General features: G+C 41.6%; 2 protein-coding genes and 1 long non-coding RNA gene across 3 annotated transcripts; 1 reads left to right on the top strand and 2 right to left on the bottom strand.

The window, feature by feature from the left end:
- Positions 1-935: 935 nt before the first annotated feature.
- On the top strand, positions 936-4,504 carry LOC105955837 (patatin-like protein 2). Its single transcript, XM_012979637.2, has 6 exons — positions 936-1,110; positions 1,217-1,398; positions 1,854-2,034; positions 2,152-2,313; positions 3,067-3,369; positions 4,072-4,504. Exons 1-6 carry the CDS (start codon positions 997-999, stop codon positions 4,321-4,323), a joined length of 1,194 nt encoding a protein of 397 aa, XP_012835091.1. The 5' UTR covers positions 936-996; the 3' UTR covers positions 4,324-4,504.
- A 130-nt stretch (positions 4,505-4,634) lies between these two features.
- On the bottom strand, positions 4,635-5,097 carry LOC105955792 (uncharacterized). Its single transcript, XR_001172629.2, has 2 exons — positions 4,942-5,097; positions 4,635-4,828 (listed from the first exon to the last, which is right to left on the bottom strand). It is a non-coding gene; the product is annotated as an uncharacterized LOC105955792 (long non-coding RNA).
- Positions 5,098-6,368: 1,271 nt separating this feature from the next.
- On the bottom strand, positions 6,369-18,871 carry LOC105955836 (uncharacterized). The gene is made up of 3 exons (XM_012979635.2): positions 18,754-18,871; positions 7,079-7,604; positions 6,369-6,968 (listed from the first exon to the last, which is right to left on the bottom strand). The coding sequence occupies exons 1-3, from the start codon at positions 18,760-18,762 to the stop codon at positions 6,715-6,717; spliced, it is 789 nt and encodes a 262-aa protein (XP_012835089.2). The 5' UTR covers positions 18,763-18,871; the 3' UTR covers positions 6,369-6,714.
- Positions 18,872-19,565: the final 694 nt, after the last annotated feature.

The following is a 19,565-nucleotide window of genomic DNA, read 5'->3' as shown; positions in this document are numbered from 1 at the left end:
GAATATGTTTTAGAAAAACAAAATATGAAATGAGTATGAAATTAATGGGGTTAGTTCGACACCATTGGGCCGAACTCCCAATACTCAATTAGTGGGCTAAAAGCCCAAATGAATCGTGAAAAAACCAAATGAGCTGATAAAAGAAAGTCAGACATAATTGAGCCGAACTCCCAATAGTTGGGGTCATTGGGCCGAAAAACCCAATAAACCATATAGAGCTAAAGTTATGTCAAGAGCTCGCTCTACCTACCCGGAGCTCACCTATTTAGAGTTTTGTAAAGTGGACCTTGCTACAAGGAACTAAGGATTTCACCATCTGCTCCGGGTATGACTTAGACGAGGACAAAGGATGTGTGGTAGATGGCGAAATGATATCAAGACTTGAAAGACTTGGATTGCGGATTATGAGATTTCACGCGGCAATGATAATCAAATCTTGATTGAATTAAGGGGTTCTAGAATAGACATGTTTCCTTACAAACTCTCTCTATAAGCAAATGAATAGTTAAATTACCATACTCTCTCGTCAAACACTCTTTGTCTTCGACGGCGATTTAAAATCCAACATCTGGTGTGCTCTCCAACAGTTAAAAGGAGTAGAGTTTAAAGGGAGGTCTTGAGGCTGTAGATCTTGCTCCATTATCATATATGAATACTAACTTTGTTGAATCATATAAAATATGATTCCATATTATTTTTCTATGCACATATATAAATCAAAATTCTTAGCTTCAAAAAGCTAAGTGAATACAAAAGACAATTCTTACAAGGTAATATGATTCACATCTTCAAAACACTCATCTCATATTTAAGGAAAGAATCATAAAAATCAAGAAAAGTGAACTTGTTCCAAATACAACTAAACAAGATTGCTTCTTGTCCAGGACTTGCAAAATTAAATATAAAACCAAAAAATGCCAACATTTAAACACAATAATTCATCTTAATTAATTAAAAAAAACAAATTTAATTTGTTCTTAATAAACATATGTATACATGGCTCCTGATCCTAAAAAAGGAAGTATCGTGACTGTCTTAAGCATCGACGGAGGTGGCATTAGAGGCATAATCCCAGCTACGTTTCTTACATTTCTCGAATCCAAGCTCCAGGTATTTTTTTTTCTCTATTAATTTTTTGTTCTTACAAGTACTAATGCTGCATAGGATAATAAATGTAACATAACAATTCTGATTATACAAATTTTTATTTTTTAAGGAATTAGACGGGCCGAATTCAAGACTCGTAGATTATTTCGATATAATTGCTGGAACTAGTACAGGGGGTTTGTTGGCAACGATGATTACGGCCCCTAACAAGGAGAATCGGCCTATGTACACTGCCGAGGAAATTGTCGACTTTTATTTGGAGCACTGTCCTTGCTTATTTCCTGGTTGTGAGTAAGTTTTTATTTTAATTTAAATAAAATTATTAGCTAACATATGCTCCTGGTTATTAAATACTTACGATTTATGACTCGAATCATCGATTAATTTGTTTTTTATGATTTAATAAGTTCTTACATTTTTTTTACGAAATCAAAGCTTGTGTTAATTTAATTTGTTTTGTATTGAAATTATTTTTGGCTTGAAATACAATCAATTAATAATAGATGTAGTTATTCAAATTGAAATATAGCATAGTTTTATGCAAATAATTCAATTTAAGGAGCATCATCACCTCATTTTCTTGGTAATAAATTTGAATTAAATATAAAAACCTTATGATCTACAATTTCGATTCAATTTCCGATTCCGGCTTCTAATTGAAATATTTGCTATGCAAATTAAAATTTCGATGTTTAATTAAATAAAGTACTAATTAATAACAACCAAAAACGCGGTGTGTGATGAAGGCGGCATAACGTGGTGAAGACGATTAAAAACTTATTCGGGCCGAAGTACAACGGCAAGTATCTTCGGACATTGCTAAGGGAATTACTGAGTGAACTCAGAATAAAGGATACATTAACTAATGTTGTTATTCCAGCCTTTGATATCAAGCGCCTTCAACCAGTTATCTTCACCACCACAGATGTATGTATCACATATATATGCCTTTTATTTTTATTTTTTTTACTTTATGTTATTTTATAGATTGAAATGGAAATTGAATTTGAATTGATATTCTTCTGCTAACAAAATTTTGGGCAGGCAAAGGAAAAAGCGTACAAAAATGCAAAATTATCGGATATTTGCATAAGCACGTCCGCGGCGCCTACTTTTCTGCCGGCACACTATTTTGAAACGGAAGACGAACGAGGAAATGTGACCACTTATGACCTCATTGATGGAGGTGTTGCGGCCAACAATCCTGTAAGTTTTTCGATTAGAGATATTAAAAATGTTTTAAAGTTGTGTTTTTGATCGAAAAAAATTGGATTTCGTGAGATAATTTGAAAGAATTTACGATTTTAGTACTACATATTAAGTCGATTTCAAGTACAACACTATTACTCAAATCTAGTCCCACGTCTTTCATAAATCCTGACTCCACCACTGATCGTTTCCTTCACCTACTCAAATTCTCCAATATTTTTAAGGGCCAAGGTATTGAATGGAAATTGGAACGCAATTTCTGAAATCCGCCGATTCAGATCCGAATATTTTCGATTATGGAATGAAATTTATCATTCGGAATTCCGAAAGTGTCATTTCTGATTTTCCATTTTTTTGCAAGGGAATTGGAATACATATTAGGTTCCGATTTCTAATCCGATTTTAATCTCTGAAAAATACTTCCCAAAATTCCGATTTTTTCTTCTTCAGAAAATGGCACATATAGTATCGATATTGTTATATATTTTATATTCTAGTCGGCTAAAAAAAATGAAATTTCGAATTACGCCAATTTCGGTCGTTTTCAATTTTAGAACAAGTTCTTTACTCCAATTCCGAAATTGCAATTTCAAGATTATTTTTTTAACTAAACTAAAATTAGTTTTTCACTTCCAAAATATGTTTGGAATTTTTCCAGAGAGTACTAATTCCGATCCAATTCGTTCGGTTTCCAACCCCAGTGTCCAAGAATTTCGAGCTAATTAATGTCGATTGAATTTTATTCAACAGACTCTAATAGCAATATCCCACATTTCGAGTGGAATATTGGCGGGAGATTCGGAATATGTGAACATGGAACCATTAGACAGCAGCAAGATCTTGGTCTTGTCTTTGGGCACTGGTATAGCTAAGCAAGAAGAGAGGTACAATGCTGAGTCAGCAGCTAGATGGGGCTTGTTTGGATGGGTTTATAAGAAAGGCAACACCCCTTTGATGGATGTTTTCGGCGATGCAAGCTCCGATATGGTCGATATTCACGTCTCTACCCTCTTCCAATCCCTTCATACCAAGAAAAACTACCTTCGAATCCAGGTCAGCAAAACAAAAATGTAATTTATCATACAAATATGGACGGAAATTCGACTGATCGGATCGGGATTAGAAATGTTGGAAATCGGAGTTTCAGAAATTTGAATGAAAAAACTCGTTTTACAAGTGTAAATTTAGAAACAAAAATAAGATTTTTTTGGAATTATTTTCAAATTTTAAAATTGGACTTTTATATATATTTCAATTCCGATAAAAAAAAAAATCGGCAGAAATTATGAATACGAATTTTCGGATTCAAATTGAAAAATATTGTTCCGAAACCGAAAAATTTGGTGTCGAAATTGGCGGAAATAAAAAATCGTTCCAATTTCCACCCTTACATATAAATATCAAATTATTCACCTCGCTAACCGCTAAAACTATTAGGTACTGGTAATGAGTGAATCATCTAATATTTATATCTCGCATATAACTTTCCGAAACACGATTTTTCTAATGCGATAAATCGAAAACATATTTGATTGATATTATTCTTTTAATATTAAAAAAAGGTGTTCATTAAATTAGCTTATATTTATAGTTTGTTTAATTATAAATTTACACACTCTAACTCTAATAATTTTAGTCTAAGATTAATTACATTTGAAATTTAAGCTTTAAACTTTGTAATTAAGATTTCCATTACATTAACATGCACAAAAACTCCAACTCGAATCCTTAGTCTTCGTATACATGTTCATATAGGATGATACATTGTCCGGAGACGAGTCTTCTCTAGATATGGCAACTCCGGAAAACCTACGAGCACTTGCTGACGTGGCGAAACAACGGCTAAAGAAAAGGATGTCGAGAGTAAATCTAGAAACGGGGGAGTTTGAGGAAGTTGAAGAAGAGGGCACAAACGAAGAGGCTCTTATACGTTTCGCAAAGTTGCTTTCGGACGAAAGAAAGTTAAGAGAAGAAGGCGAAACACATAGAACGATTGTTATTGAATGATAATTGTTTTACACATTATTCAACATTCAGCATTCAGTGCCCGACATTATTGAATAACGAAATCAAAGGTCTTTTTGTCAATTCATTGGAAATAGTACTTCCACCAAATTATTCAATTTTCAGCGGTCGATGCTCAATCGTGTCAAACTCAATAATTTATTGTTCTAATTTTTTTTATTGATAATTTTTTTTTTATATTTCTAATTTCCATTTTTTTTTTGTAAAAATCAAAAATTGGAATAACATAATTATTCTAAAATGAGAATTATTGGAATTAAAATTTGCAAAATTCAAAAGAAATTCGACTCCAATTTCTGAACACATTTATTCATAGGTAATCAGAAAAAAACTGCAACAAACAAGAGAACTAAATTCAAGAAATTCGAGATATAAAACTAATACAAAAGTCAACAAATCAAACACCAAACACTAATTAAAAAACTAACAGAGGTCACAGAATAAGTAGTCAAAGCAGCTATCCGTACAGTCATAGAAGCAAGAGCAACTGCATAATTAAATCAAACAAAAAAATAAATAATAAAAAATAAGAAAAAAAACCCAAAACTTTTAAAAAATAATAAAAATGAAAAATAAAAATTGAAGAATAAATTGGATTACCAGTCGTTAATAACTTTATCTTGTTCATCTTCCATGGGAGGATAATTGGAGGTCGGGTTATCAATTGATTGAACTTCTGGTGGATCCATTTTCTGTTTTTTGACCCGTTTTGCCTTTTAGCCCTTTGTGCCGTGTTTGGAATATCCTTTATATAATAAAGGTGGATTGGAATATTGAGTGGGATTATGAAATTCTTGGTTGTGGTTGGGTGACTCAAAAAGGTAACCGTATCAATTAAAAATATTCAAAATATTGCATTTTCCTTTTTTTTTTTTGGTAATAAAGGAATCCGCAACGACGAGCTATTTAGGTACAATGAGTAAATTTACAGTCTCCACAATAGCTTGCAATGCAATACGAGAGACAACTCAGCGGCGGGAACCGCTAGGTTGTCCCTTGCGGACTGTTTTCATTTTCAATTCATATTAGTTTTAAACAATGATATCAATGAGCTTTTTTTTTTCTTTTTCTTTTTTTATATAAATTAAACAATAATAAATCACATTTATAATTAATTACATTTATAATTAATTAATTAATTAACATTTGTAAATTTACGGTAATATGTCACCAATATAACTCATCAAGTATGGCACCTACAGTATGGTTCGCAAACTATTATACGAGAATTTATGTTTACTCAGTGTACCTATATGGTTGGTTGCGAGTTTTTACATTACAAAAAAAAGTTGAAAGAAAAATACGGTACCTATAAGATTTTTACGGTTCGTAATTAACAAGTACTATTAATTTCAAGTGGGACGATAAAAACGTACTTTCCGACTTATAGTTTCAGTTTTATAGTCATTTACAAAACAAATAATTTTGAATAATATTAATGCAGGTGCGCAATGTAAATTAATTTATTATCTTTCGAGGGTGCAAAATAATATTACTTTTTTCATTCAGTTTTATAGTCATTTACAAAACAAATAATTTATTAAATAATATTAAAGTGGGTACGCAATGTAAAATTAATTTATTATCTTTCGAGGGTATAAATTGATATTACTTTTTTCAATGATGCAAAAGTGCCGAAATGCTACATTTACAAATGAAATTAAGCATTTACAAAACTGGAGTTATCTTTGAATAAAATCACCGTTAAAATGAAGGAAAAGCTAACTATTCATTCTAAAAAAAAACCATCAAAAATATATTTCCCCAAAATGAAATGAAAATGAGTAAAATTAATTATAATTAGATATTTTGGCTAGTTGTTAATTATGTTGTGACCAGTTTAATATTAATTTCATATTCTTACAGTTAATACTAAACATTATTTAAGTTCCACACAAAAAAATACACACAGAGGCACGTCGATGATTACAAATTTTCTTCGAGAAATAAAGCCCCAATTAAGCATGTCAACGAAAACGGGCAGTTCGTACGGACGAAATAAAATTCAAAAGTATCAGAACAGAGACTTAAAAAGGATTGTTTTTCATTGAACACTGATTATCTACATAACAAAGTCTGTTAGAAAAAATAGACTTCGAATCAAAATCGTCGAATCGAAATGCAACCAAAATTACGAAACCACCCCACGTATGTTTCTGCAGTTACTAATTCAGCTCAGTAAATAAACTAGCAATATACGAATCAAAATCATCGAACCCAAATGCAACCGAAATTACGAAACCACCCCCACGTATGTTTTTGCAATTACTAATTCAGTTCAAGAAAGAAACTAGCAACACATGTCTCCAACATTGGGAAGTGGTGAGCATCAGATTTCACAAGTTCAAAAAACAGAGATAAGAATACTTCCCTTTAGAGACGACTCAACGCCATCAGCTGAATCACACGACCGAGAGTTGACTCGAACGTTTGGTCAACTCCTTCCACAACGGGGTAATCAGGGCTGCGATCTGCTGCTCCTCGCTGCTGCACTTGACCAATCAGCTGCACAAACTTCTGGACCGTTACCATCCCAATATCACAAATCTTGGATGAAGTGGCAGCAGAGCTATCTGCGATCATTTTCACAGTTGCAAACAACTCCTCGATTTGCTTCAGATACCATTCTAAGTAATACAGAAACAAAGCCGAAACACAAGAATATATAATAAGATTGCAACCCGAAAAAAAAAAACAAAAAAAAGGGTGGTAAAAAAAGGAGCAATTAGACAATTACCAATACTACCCGCTTCCTCCATGACATGAGCCCTAAGTTTTTCTTCGTAAGACCTAACACGATCCGAAATTTGATCGGCGAAACAGCTGACTTGGTCAGCATAAGCGGTAACTTGTTCGAGGAAATACAAAGCTAGTTCGAGACGAGGAACGACGTGGGCCCTCACTTGTTCTTCGGATGCATTGTAGTAAACAATTGCTCGTACGACATCAGCTCTAAGTCGTTCTCTGTTAGCCGAACATGCCCTCAATGGTTGGACACTATTCTCGAACAGACACGCAAAAAGGTACAACCAGTTGGGCATTTCAAGAATCTGTTGCTCGAGTTGAGGCCAGAGGTGTAGGAGGTTCTGATTGTGGAGGATATCGATTGGGATTGGGATTGATGAAATCGATGGTGGTGGTAATACGGTTGATGGGATAACACAGTTAGCCATTTTCATTTTCATTTTGATTTTCGATTTCAGAGTCTGAAAAGCTTCTTGGAATCCGGAGATGCGTTTTTCTAGCAACGTTTTGCTGTGTTCCTGATTATTCAATTTAAACATGAGATTAATCAAACAAATCGTAATTGATTTGGCAGATATATCATAAGATAGTTGACAGATACATCATAAGAAAACATGGTCGAATTCAGAACATGAAAATAACAGCAGCTGTAATTTTGAACCAGGAACACATAGATTAGATGTTTCTCTCTCTTAACCGGCAGGGAATTAACCAGGAACACAGAGATTATGTGTTTCTCTCTCTAAAACGGCAGGAAATTAACCAGGAACACAGAAATTATGTGTTTCTCTCTCTAAAATGGCCCCAAATTCGAATGCGAAGGCTAAATAAATTCGGATTCGTGAAGGATTGAACGAATAAACAAAATAAAACACATATAACATGAATTGCAACGCCGGAAAGATGAAGAAAAAAATGCAAAAAAAATTAGTATCAGTAAGAAGAAAACGTATGATTTCGTCCGTGGGGCTTCCGTCTTTTCCAAGTCAACTTGGTCCGTACTCCGGTGCAGGTACCTGCAACGCCGGGAGGGGTTCCCGGCGGGAAAGCTCCGACGATCAAGTCAGCGATCGGAATGGAAAAATGTGTATGCAATGTAACAGTAATTAATGTGTATTCTTGTGTGTGTATGTGTGATGATCATTCTATTTATAGAGATGGAGAAAACTTGGCCTCCAAGGCTTTCCCTTTTTAGGGTTTCTCTTTACCCTCAAGTCACATATCTTGGGCCTGTATTGCCTTGGGCTCGCCCTACCTCGTTTTGGTATTGGGCTGGCGAGTTAAGGTATTCCCATATAGTTCCCGAGGTTTGCACAATACAGCGACCTCGCCCATAACTTCGAGCTAAGTCATCATGTGCTCTTTATCGTGGGCCTATCATACTGGGCTTATCCTAATGGGCTTACGCTTATTCGTTATTTGTCAAACTGGCCCGTATCAACTACTCCCCCCTACTCCTTATTTATAAAACGGGTTGGCTTTCCCTTACTTCGTTTTATAAGTATGGAGTATGAGGTGTTAGTTCGTACTTCGATTTAAGTTCACGTCGGCGTACGCAACCCCCTTCCCTTTTTCTTCCATTAATTGCTCTGACATCCCGTGTGGTCGATTCGGGTTCCCTAGGTCATCATGAGGAGATTTCAATCAACGCTTTTCGCGCCAGGTTCGAGGCGATCTGCATTAAATCTCGTCCGTCCGGATAAACGGTTATGATTGGTTTTCCCTCTTCCCTAGGTCATTACTGAGGGATTTCTATCGACACCTCTTGCGCCGGATTCGAGGCGATCTACTTTGAATCTCGCCCGTTCGAATAGACGGTCACGATCGAATTCTCCTCCTTTCTTTCTCCTATAAGTATCTGACTTCTACGAATTTTCAAAATTTTTTCCTCTTCTTCACTTCTGTGCTCTCCCCGTCTTTGTTTACTTCCGGCGACTTTGCTTTTCCCAGAACCAAGTTCTTTCCATCCCGTGCTCGTTTTCTTCTTCGACAAAGGTACTCCATTTTTACCCTGCTTTTTACTGTTCTTAGCCTATGTCTTCCAATTCCCCCGACCCTTTCGGTCAGAGAATGCCTTCCAGAGAGGGAGATGAATATCCTACCCTCACTCTCTCTTCTTCTTCGGAGGAAGGGCCCTTCTTTTCCCCTTCGGGTAAATTACTGAAAAAATCTAAGAGAAAGGGGAGAGACGACGTTCTGTCCTCCGCGAGGAGTGGCTCTCCTTCATTGTCTGAGGGGCGCGATTTAGACGACCAGTGGGGACCCAGTACCTTAAGCGAGGTGGACTTAGACAATTTAGTTCGCGATATAGGCCTTCCTACTGACGTCGAACTAATATTACCTTCTCGAGATCAACGTCCCTTAAGTCCACCCCCAGGTTTCAGCACCTGGTTCTCGGAACAGTTTTATTTCGGTCTTTCTTTTCCTATCTCGTCTTGGTTTTCCGAGATTGCGCAATTGTGCAATGTATCCCTCAATCAGTTTCATCCCCATGCCATAGTCGTCATGACCGGGTTCCGCATGCTTTGCGCCTGGTCGGGCGTGACCCCTACTCCAGCTCGATTTCGGAGTGTGATGGTCTTAAAAAATTCCAGTCCCTTCCACATCTCTATCTCGGCTCGCCCGGGTTTCAAAATATTAATGCCGCCCAATAAAACTGATGGGTGGCAGGGTCACTACTTTTTTGCGAAAAACCCCACTGATACCCCTTACCTATGTCCTTGGTTCGCCACCTTGCCCGACAAGCGGAGGGGAAAACCCCTGGCGATTGACGAGTGGCTTTTGAAAATGATTGTTCATTTTCAACCAAGTTATGGTATGCCTGAGACTCTTACAAGTTTTCCACCGATACTTCGCCATTTCTACTTCCATGACAACGACACTCATCCCCTAACTCAAGAGGATTTAGGTGGGTTTAAACATGATATTAATTTTCTGTAATAGCTCGTCATTCATTTCGGGCTGTTGCTCTTTATTTGACTGTACTTTATGCTTGTCGATATATTGCCCACTTGCTCACCACATTTTCCTTAATCCCACGAACAGACTTAAGGATGAAGAGGATGTTCCGAGGTGACAAGCCGGCGACTCGCCCATCCGAATCGGAGCCGGAATTTCAGGCGTCCGAATTTCAGCGCCCTGTGGCCGCTGAATCCGAGAAAAGGTCCTCCGAAGAGGGGGCTCTAAGGCAAAGGTCTTCTAAGAAGAATGTTGGGGCTTCGCGTCCCCGAGGTGGGCCACGCGTTGAGGATCCCGAGCTTCCTCGTCGATCCTCGGCCATAGTTGCAGTTCCCTCTCCGCCACCTTCCTCGGCCGAAGAACAGGTGGAAAAAGAGCCCACCACGAAGAAGAGAAGGGCTGATCTAGCCCTTGGGCTGGTCGGGTCGACGCCTGGGCAGACCGGGTCAGCTTCGGGGCAAGTTGGGTCATCTCTGCCTCCTAACTTTGCACTTCATCTCTGCCAGAACGCAGAGAACGCCATTGCTGCTTGCCGAGCTATGGCGCTTCCCCGAGACGTTGCTCACTTCGGGCAAATGAGCAAGGGCGATCGGCTCGAGTTGCTTTTACATAACATAACACAGGTTTGTTTTACCTCGCACGCACGAGTTAGCTTTTAAGTTTCTTAGTCACAATTGGTTTTACTTAAGTCTCCTGTATGTGTAGCAATTTGCGATCGCCTTTTCGGGCCCTTTGGGGTGGGATGACGTCTCTCGTGAGGCGTATGATAACCAAAAGAAGGAGGTCGGTCAGCTCCGCAAAGAGGTCCGAGGTCTGAAGGAGAGTCTGGCGGTGTCCGAGTCGGCGAAGGAGGGGTTGTTCGCCGAGGTGAGGAGGCTACAAGAGAGGGAGAAGATCTTACAAGCAGAGAAGGACTCTTTAGCATCCCATAATGCGAGCTTAGAGGAAAAAGCTAAAGGGCTTTCTAACGAGCTATTTGCGGCCGGGGTGCAGGCATCTTCCAACTTCACCGAGGGAGTGAAGGAAGGCCACAGGCTGTTCCCGGGTTCCTCCGAGGGTCTGCGCTTCATGGAGGCGTTCGTCCATCGTTTTTTCGATCGGCTATGGCGTTCGACGACGTTTACCCGACAAGCATCGGGCTTAGCTCGCTTCTTCTTCTCGGAAGCGGTGAAGGCTGTCCGGAAACGGTTAAGTGGTGCTGGTATTGAGTTCCCCTTGGCTGAAAATGAGCTTGCCGAGGACTTGCCTGATGACGTGATCCCGGGTTTTGAAGGGGACGTGAACGAGGACCCCGACCTGGAGTGGTGGAGGCAGGTGCATCGAGAGTTAGTTGAAGACTTCTCTCGCCAAGGAAGCTCCTCGGTGATCATTACCGACCTTGTTGGAGATGTCGAGACCATTGACGCAATGGCGAATCTGAACAAGACACCGCCCGACCTTACCTCATCTCCCTCTCCGACCGCCGGGGATCAAAGCGGAACCGGGATGGTGCTGTCCGAGAAAGCTTAGCCAGTTTTTCTTTTGTTTTTGCCCGTTTTTGTATCTTATTCCTTGTACAATGTACTCGTATTTTTCCTTTGCATGTTCCGAACAACTTATTTCGTTTTTTGCGTTTCAATATATCAACAAGTTTATTTGTTTTAATTTTGTTTTTCATGTGTGCCGGGGCTGCTTTTACTTTAGTGCAGTATATTCAGGAATGGTTAGTGAATTTTAGCAAAGTACTATCTGAACTTGAGTTGAATCTTTTAGGACCCGTGTGGGTGGTCGTCCTTTGATCTCATTGATTTAGGACTTAACCTGATCTCGGCAAGCTTTTTGATAATTTACTTGTGTTTGAACTTAGCCTTTGGCTATTGCTTCCTTTGGCAAAACATGCGATTTAACGTTTCAGCAGAACATGTGTTTTAATGCCTTGATAAAACGCGCAATTTAACGCCTCGATAAAACACGCGACTTAACGCTTCAATGAAACATGCGATGTAACGCCTTGATAAAACGCGCGATTTAACGCCTCGATAGAATACGCGATTTAACGCCTCGGTAAAACACGCGATTTAACGCCTCGGTGAAACACGCGATTTAACGCCTCGGTAAAACACGCGATTTAACGCCTCGGTGAAACACGCGATTTAACGCCTCGGTGAAACACGCGATTTAACGCCTCGGTAAAACACGCGATTTAACGCCTCGGTGAAACACGCGATTTAATGCCTCGGTAAAACACGCGATTTAACGCCTCGGTAAAACACGCGATTTAACGCCTCGGTGAAACACGCGATTCAACGCCTCGGTAAAACACGCGATTTAACGCCTCGGTTTGTAATTTAAATAGATAACACAAGGATATTTTTAACGTGGAAACCCTCCAAATAAGGAGAGAAAAAACCACGGGGCCTAGCCCAGCTCGAAAAATGGACGTTTATTGATGTTCTTCTTTTACAAGATGTGCTGCTTCTCTGCTTCTCTCTCTCTCTTTTTTTTTTTTTTTTTTTTTTTTTTTTTTTTTACGCGAAGAAGCGTTTCAAATGGATGACATTCCATGCCCGTGGCAATGGTTTTCCTTCTACATCTGCCAGCTCGTATCCCCCACCAGCCAAACACTTTGTGACCACGTATGGTCCTTCCCAATTAGCTTCCAGTTTTCCTGTGTGTTTTAGGGCATCAGCTCGTCGTAGAACGAGATCACCGATCTGGAATGAGCGAGATCGAACCCCTTGGTCATATCGGGCCTTGATCAAATTCTTGCTTCGTTCCATGTGTAAATAGGCTGCTTCTCGCAAGTCAAAAATCTCGTCCAGCCGGGTTCTCAATGCACCGTCGTTTGCTTCTTCATCGAACGTGGCTATGCGGAGTGTATCCATTGCCACTTCTACTGGAATTACTGCTTCGGTTCCGTAGGTTAACCGAAATGGTGTTTCACCGGTAGCTGCTTTGGCCGAGGTTCGGTAAGACCAAAGGACCGAAGGTAACTCATCTACCCAGCTGCCTCCTAGTTCGTCTATCCTCTTCTTCAAGCCATTGACAATGGTTCGGTTTGTAGATTCGACCTGACCATTGGCTTGAGGGTGTGCTACTGCCACAAACTTCTGTGTGATCTTCATCTCCTCGCACCACGCGCAAATCTTTTTGCCATTGAATTGAGTGCCATTATCCGAGACGAGGCTTCGGGGTAGACCAAACCGGCAACAAATATATTTCCAAATGAAATGCATGACCTCGTCCTCTGTTATTTTTGACAAGGCCTCAGCTTCAACCCACTTGGTGAAATAATCCACCGCGACGATAAGGAATTTCTTCCTGCCAGTGGTTTGAGGAAAAGGTCCCACTAGATCAATTCCCCATTGGGCAAAGGGGCAGGGGGCGCTCATGATGGTCATTTCTTCTCCCGGTTTATGGATAAGTGGGGCAAATTTCTGACATTGTATGCAACGTTGTACGTATTGATGGGTGTCCCTCTTCATGCCGGGCCAATAGTATCCGGCCCGATGTAATTTCTGTATGAGGGACCGAGCTCCTCCATGTTCTCCACAACCTCCTCGGTGTACTTCGTCCAGGACATGTTTCACCTCTTGTTTTCCTAAGCATCTTGCATCCACCGTGGTGAAGTTTCTCTTGTATAATATCTCATGTCGTACGTAGAAGTGTCTGGCTTTGTATGCTAAGCGATGTTGCTCCCTAATTGTACCGGTTCGTTCCCCTCTGAAATATGCGAACAAAGGTGTTCGCCAATCGGATTCCTCATCGATCATCATGATCCCGGGTGTCGGCGTAGGAGCAATGAGAATGGAGATCTTCCTTTCGACGCAATCGACGACCGACGACCCAATTTTGGCGAGGAAGTCAGCTCGCTGGTTGTCATTTCTCGGAATCTGATGTACGGTGCAAGCTTCGAAAGTTTCTTGTATTGCTCGGGCTTTGTTTACATATCCTTTCATTCTATCGTTTTTCACTTCGTAATCCCCTTCAAACTGGTGTATAACCAATTGAGAGTCGGAGTTTATTCGTACCACCCGTGCACCGAGTTCTTGTGCGATTTCCATACCCCGGATGAAGGCTTCGTATTCCGCTTCGTTATTGGAGACTCGTGGTAATTTAACAGCAAATTCCACCTCGATCCCCGTGGGGTCAATGATTATGATTCCTGCCCCTGCTCCTGTTGCTGTGGATGACCCATCCACGTAGACTCTCCATTCTTTCTCCATAGGTACCCTAGTGGTTTCCCGGATGAAATCCGCCAACGCTTGTCCTTTGACCGAGGTACGAGGTTGATATTGGATTTCATATTGTCCTAACTCAACTGCCCATTTAACAATTCGTCCCGATGCCGTAGGTTGGCCTAGGGTTTGTCGGAGTGGTAAGCTCGTACGGATTACCATTGTGTGAGATAAGAAGTAAGGCCGGATTCGCCGCGTAGTGAGGACCAGCGCGTATGCTATTTTCTCAACTTCTGAGTACTTAATCTCCGAGTTAGTGAGGATCTTGCTGATGTAATAGATCGGTCGTTGTTGACCACTTACCTCTTTGAACAAGACTGAACTAATCGATTCGTCTCCCACCGATAGATATACGAATAAGGTTTCGCCTTTCTCGGGGGTGCTAAGGATGGGCAGGCGAGTTAACGAAACTTTTAGTGCCTCGAACGCGAGTTGGCATTCTTCGGTCCATTCGAACTGTGCCGCTTTTCTCAAGACTTTGAAGAAAGGCAGACTTTTATCAGCCATTCGCGATATGAATCGAGCCAAAGCCACCACTTTACCGGCTAAGGACTGAACTTCTTTTATAGACCGAGGAGGGGTCATTCGGAGTATCGCCTCGACTTTATCTTGGTTCACCTTGATACCTTCTCGATTAACTACATACCCGAGAAATTTTCCAGCCTTTACTGCGAATGCACACTTTGCTGGGTTCAACTTCATCCCATAAAGGCGAAGGGTGGCAAATGTCTCAGCCAAATCAGCAAGGTGCGTGGAGCATTTTTTGCTTTTGACCAGCATGTCATCGACGTAAACTTCGATATTGCGCCCGAGCTGAGCCCGAAACATCCTATCCATTAGTCTCTGATACGTAGCTCCCGCATTTTTCAAGCCAAAAGGCATCACCACATAACAATAAGTGCCCGTGGCTGTGATAAAGCTCACTGCAGGTTGGTCCCTTTCCTCCAACGGGATCTGGTGGTATCCTTGCGAAGCGTCCATCATGCTGAGTAGCTCACATCCGGCGGTAGCGTCTACGAGCTGGTCTATGCGAGGTAAGGGATAGTCATCTTTCGGGCAGGCCTTGTTTAAGTCCCGAAAATCGATGCACATCCGCCACTGTCCATTACTCTTTTGCACCAACACCGCATTGGACAACCATGTGGGGAATTGGATTTCCCTAATATGCCCAATATCGAGGAGTCGTTGGACTTCTCGCTTGATAATTTCGTCCTTTTCGATGCCGAAGTGTCGTCGCTTTTGTTTGATAGGTTTGCACTCGGGTCGCAGATTGAGCCTGTGTACAGCGGTACGAGGTGCGATGCCAGTCAAATCGCTGGGTTGCCATGCAAAGACGTCTACATTAGATCGCAATAATGCTATCAGCTCATCTCGAAAGGGTGGTTCTAGGTCTTTGCTTATCTGGGTTTGCTTCGACGTGCCGGGGTCGAGGTCGATTGTCATCAATTCGTCCATGGGCTGTACATGAGCGATTTTCTCTTCCGGATCAATTCGAGGGCGTTTCTCGTCTCCCAGATCTTCTTTAGTGAGGGTATCACGTCGTCCTTTCTCCGCCACTTTGACCATCTCTACGTAACATGATCGCGACTGGGCTTGGTCACCACGGACTTCCCCTATTACTCCATCAACTGGAAATTTGAGCTTTTGGTGAATAGTCGAGGGGATCGCCCGGAAGATGTGCATCATTGGTCGGCCTATCACGATGTTGTACGAGGTGGTAGACCCCTCGACAATGACAAAATTGACAGTTTGTGTACGTGCCCGAGGTGGTGTTCCCATGGTGACGGGGATCTTGACCTGTCCGATCGGAGTCAAGGATCCTCCCGTGAACCCAAATATCGGGGTGGTGACAGGGAAGATTGGGAGATCTAGTTCCATCTGTAGAAAACATTCGTAAGATATGACATCAACCGAACTCCCCGAGTCAACGAAGGCACGGGCTACATCGTATCCTCCGACGTTGATTGTGATAAGGAGGGGATCGCAATGAAAATCATCGAGATCTGCTTCATCCTCGGGTCCGAACGAGATGGTGGGATATTGACGGCGCTTCGGCGCAGAGATTTGGCAGATTTCATGGTTATTCTTGAGGTTACCAAGATGACGCCGCCTAGCTCGGTGAGTGTCTCCCCCCGTAGGTCCCCCCGAAATCATCTGGATGTACCCTCGTTTGGGCATCGGTGGTGGAGGCGGGACTCGTGCAGGATTTCCGAATTGAGCTTCACGCTTTTGTCCTCGGGGGGGGGTCTATCTTCACGAAGTCCCCGATTTTATTATCTCTGATAAGACGCTCCACCTCATCCTTTAAATGCGAACAATCATCTGTCACGTGTCCGTATTCGTTATGAAAACGACAAAAGGTACCCAATGCGGGATTTCGGCGAGGCTCTTCTCGGGCAGTCCGGGGCCAACGCAAGTCAGGTCTCTTCTCGATTGCGCATAACACCTGGGATAAGGGTGCTGTGAGAGGCTGGTACGACTGATATCGGGATCCCTTGGCATCCGGGGTGGCGCCTCGACCAGAGCCAACGCTGGGTATTGTATCTCTTCGCGGCAACATGGGTTCCTTACTTTTCCTGGCTTCGCTAGTTCGCGCATTCAGCGTATGGTGAGATTCCTCTACTTTCTGTTGTCTGGCTTCTTACAGATTAATGAATCTGGATGCTCTTTCCAGCAGATTGTCGAAATCAGGTGAGGGTTCGAGCGCTAGGGCTCGGAAGAACTCGTCGTCCCTTAATCCCTGTGAAAGAGCTGCCATAAGCACTTCGTCGCTCGTGGTGGGGACTTCCAGCGTGGCCGAAGTGAACCGTTTGATATAATTCCGAAGACTTTCTTTCTCTTTCTGGCGGATGCTGAACAGCGACAGCGAGGTCTTTTTGCACTTCTTCGAGCTAGCGAATTCATTCATGAAGGCCTTGGCAAACTGTCCAAAGGAGTGTATGCTCCCAGGCATCAACAAACCGAACCAGGCTTGGGCCGGCCCAGCTAAAGTGGTGACGAACGCGCGGCACTTCACTCCTTCCGTGAGCTGGTGGAGTGATGCTGTGTTGTTGAACCGACTCAAGTGCTCGGCAGGATCTGACGTACCGTTATACTCGAACAGAATTGGCCGGTAATTGGCTGGTATGGGGTCGTTGTCGAGGTGCCTGGCGAAGGGGCTAGATCCTGCGAGATCTCGCGTTGGTCCATTCCGCAAGGCTTTTAACTCATCCATATCGCGCCTCAGGCTGTCAACTTCCGTCCTGACGCCATGACTGTTGCCTTCTCGATTTTCAGAATAGCTGTCGCATTCATCCTCAGCCCGTCCCTCATTCAAGGAGAGCCTGAGATCTCTCCTAGATCGGTTATCCTGGGGTAAGGATTGAGCATAATTCCGAATGGCTGCGGTGATCATGGTCTCCACCTCGTCTCTGGTGTATGTACGCTCATTGGGGGTTTGAGCCGGGGCCGTGACTGGTTTCCTTGAAGCAGCTTCGCCACTCTGGAACTCGAAAGAGGGGCTACCTGCGGCGGAAGGAACCCGACCTTCCTTTTCAGGTGTGACCAGGCTGCAGCCGGACTTGTCCTTCAAGACAGAGGACAGACCGGCAGTGGGCGTATCGCGAGCTGCTGCATCCAATTCTTTCTGCAAATTTCGGACAGTGGTATCTCCTTCTTCCATTGTTCTCTACGTTTATAGCTCAGATCTGGACTTCCGGGGGCAGATCTGATATTTTCCCGAAAGTTGTTCCCAAAGCTTCTAGATCTTTCCCACAGACGGCGCCACTTGATTTCGTCCGTGGGGCTTCCGTCTTTTCCAAGTCAACTTGGTCCGTACTCCGGTGCAGGTACCTGCAACGGCGGGAGGGGTTCCCGGCGGGAAAGCTCCGACGATCAAGTCAGCGATCGGAATGGAAAAATGTGTATGCAATGTAACAGTAATTAATGTGTATTCTTGTGTGTGTGTATGTGTGATGATCATTCTATTTATAGATGGAGAAAACTTGGCCTCCAAGGCTTTCCCTTTTTAGGGTTTCTCTTTACCCTCAAGTCACATATCTTGGGCCTGTATTGCCTTGGGCTCGCCCTACCTCGTTTTGGTATTGGGCTGGCGAGTTAAGGTATTCCCATATAGTTCCCGAGGTTTGCACAATACAGCGACCTCGCCCATAACTTCGAGCTAAGTCATCATGGGCTCTTTATCGTGGGCCTATCATACTGGGCTTATCCTAATGGGTTTACGCTTATTCGTTATTTGTCAAACTGGCCCGTATCAACGTACGGAAGAAATTATACGTTTCTCTCTCTAAAGCGGCATCAAATTGTGAAAAAATGAACAGAGAAACAAAATACCAACACTTATAACAGTGTAACATGAATCCCAACGCAAAAAAAAAAAACAAATAGTATGTATCAGTAAAATGAAGACGTACGGAGGAGTGGAGACGAAGAACATGTAGAGAAAGAGATGAAAGAGAGATATGAAACTGACTGATAAACCCTAATTTTTCACCTTCGACATTTGGGGCTGAGATTCAAGCCTTCAGCAAATCACCTTTTCCGATTATCGTCCAGAAGAAAGCTTACTTCTAGAGAGAGAAAGTGAGTGAGGAATCAGAAAATATTGAAATATAAGCGTGATCCTTGTCAGTACTCAATTTGACTCTTTTGGCATTTACTGATTTACGTCCCTGAGATTTAATTCTTATTACAACTAGAACCTTTACCTTTGAAATTTTATGCAAAATCCCCCTTCATAGCTTTATGTGATTACGGATGTTACCAAATTGGAGTTGGATTTAATTAGAACTATAGTTAAAAGAAAAGGAAAAAAAAAAAAAGAGAAGGAAGTATTTAACTTTTTTTCTTGTGCGGGGGAAAGATTATTTATTAAGGAAAATTACGACACTCCTGAGTTAAAATTAAATTACGAAAAAACCCTTCATGTTTGTATAATTACAAGCACCCCTTCAACTATGTATTACCTTACGAAAAATCCCTCGTATTGATAAATTTATTGGTAAAATTGTACAGAAATTGTGGGGTACACCAAAATTTTGTACCGTTTAGTGTTTGGTTCGATAAATAACCGAATTACCAAAATTTTATTAAAAATATTTAAAATTTTGATTTTTCGATTTTTTAATTAATTTTAATTTAAATACTAATATTACATATATACATAAAACAAAGTAAAACTGAATATCACAACGAATTAAGGGGTGGTTGTAATTATACAAACAAGAGGGGTGGTTGTAATTATACCTTACTTCAGGAGGGGTGACCATAATTTACCCTATTTATTATTACAAAAGTCTATTAATT

This window comes from Erythranthe guttata, chromosome 11, assembly GCF_056151865.1.
Source record: "Erythranthe guttata isolate IM_541 chromosome 11, IM_541, whole genome shotgun sequence".
NCBI lineage: Eukaryota > Viridiplantae > Streptophyta > Magnoliopsida > Lamiales > Phrymaceae > Erythranthe > Erythranthe guttata.
Note: the sequence above shows the minus strand (reverse complement) of the source record. Positions and strands in the feature narration are given on the sequence as shown.

Excerpts from the sequence above, each read along its gene's own strand:
- LOC105955837 (XM_012979637.2), top strand. The coding sequence starts at position 997 with ATGGCTCCTGATCCTAAAAAAGGAAGTATCGTGACTGTCTTAAGCATC. Across the intron at positions 2,035-2,151 it reads TTATCTTCACCACCACAGAT|GCAAAGGAAAAAGCGTACAA; the intron begins GTATGTATCACA and ends AATTTTGGGCAG. Across the intron at positions 3,370-4,071 it reads AAAACTACCTTCGAATCCAG|GATGATACATTGTCCGGAGA; the intron begins GTCAGCAAAACA and ends ATGTTCATATAG.
- LOC105955836 (XM_012979635.2), bottom strand. Across the intron at positions 6,969-7,078 it reads GGAGGAAGCGGGTAGTATTG|AATGGTATCTGAAGCAAATC; the intron begins GTAATTGTCTAA and ends TGTATTACTTAG.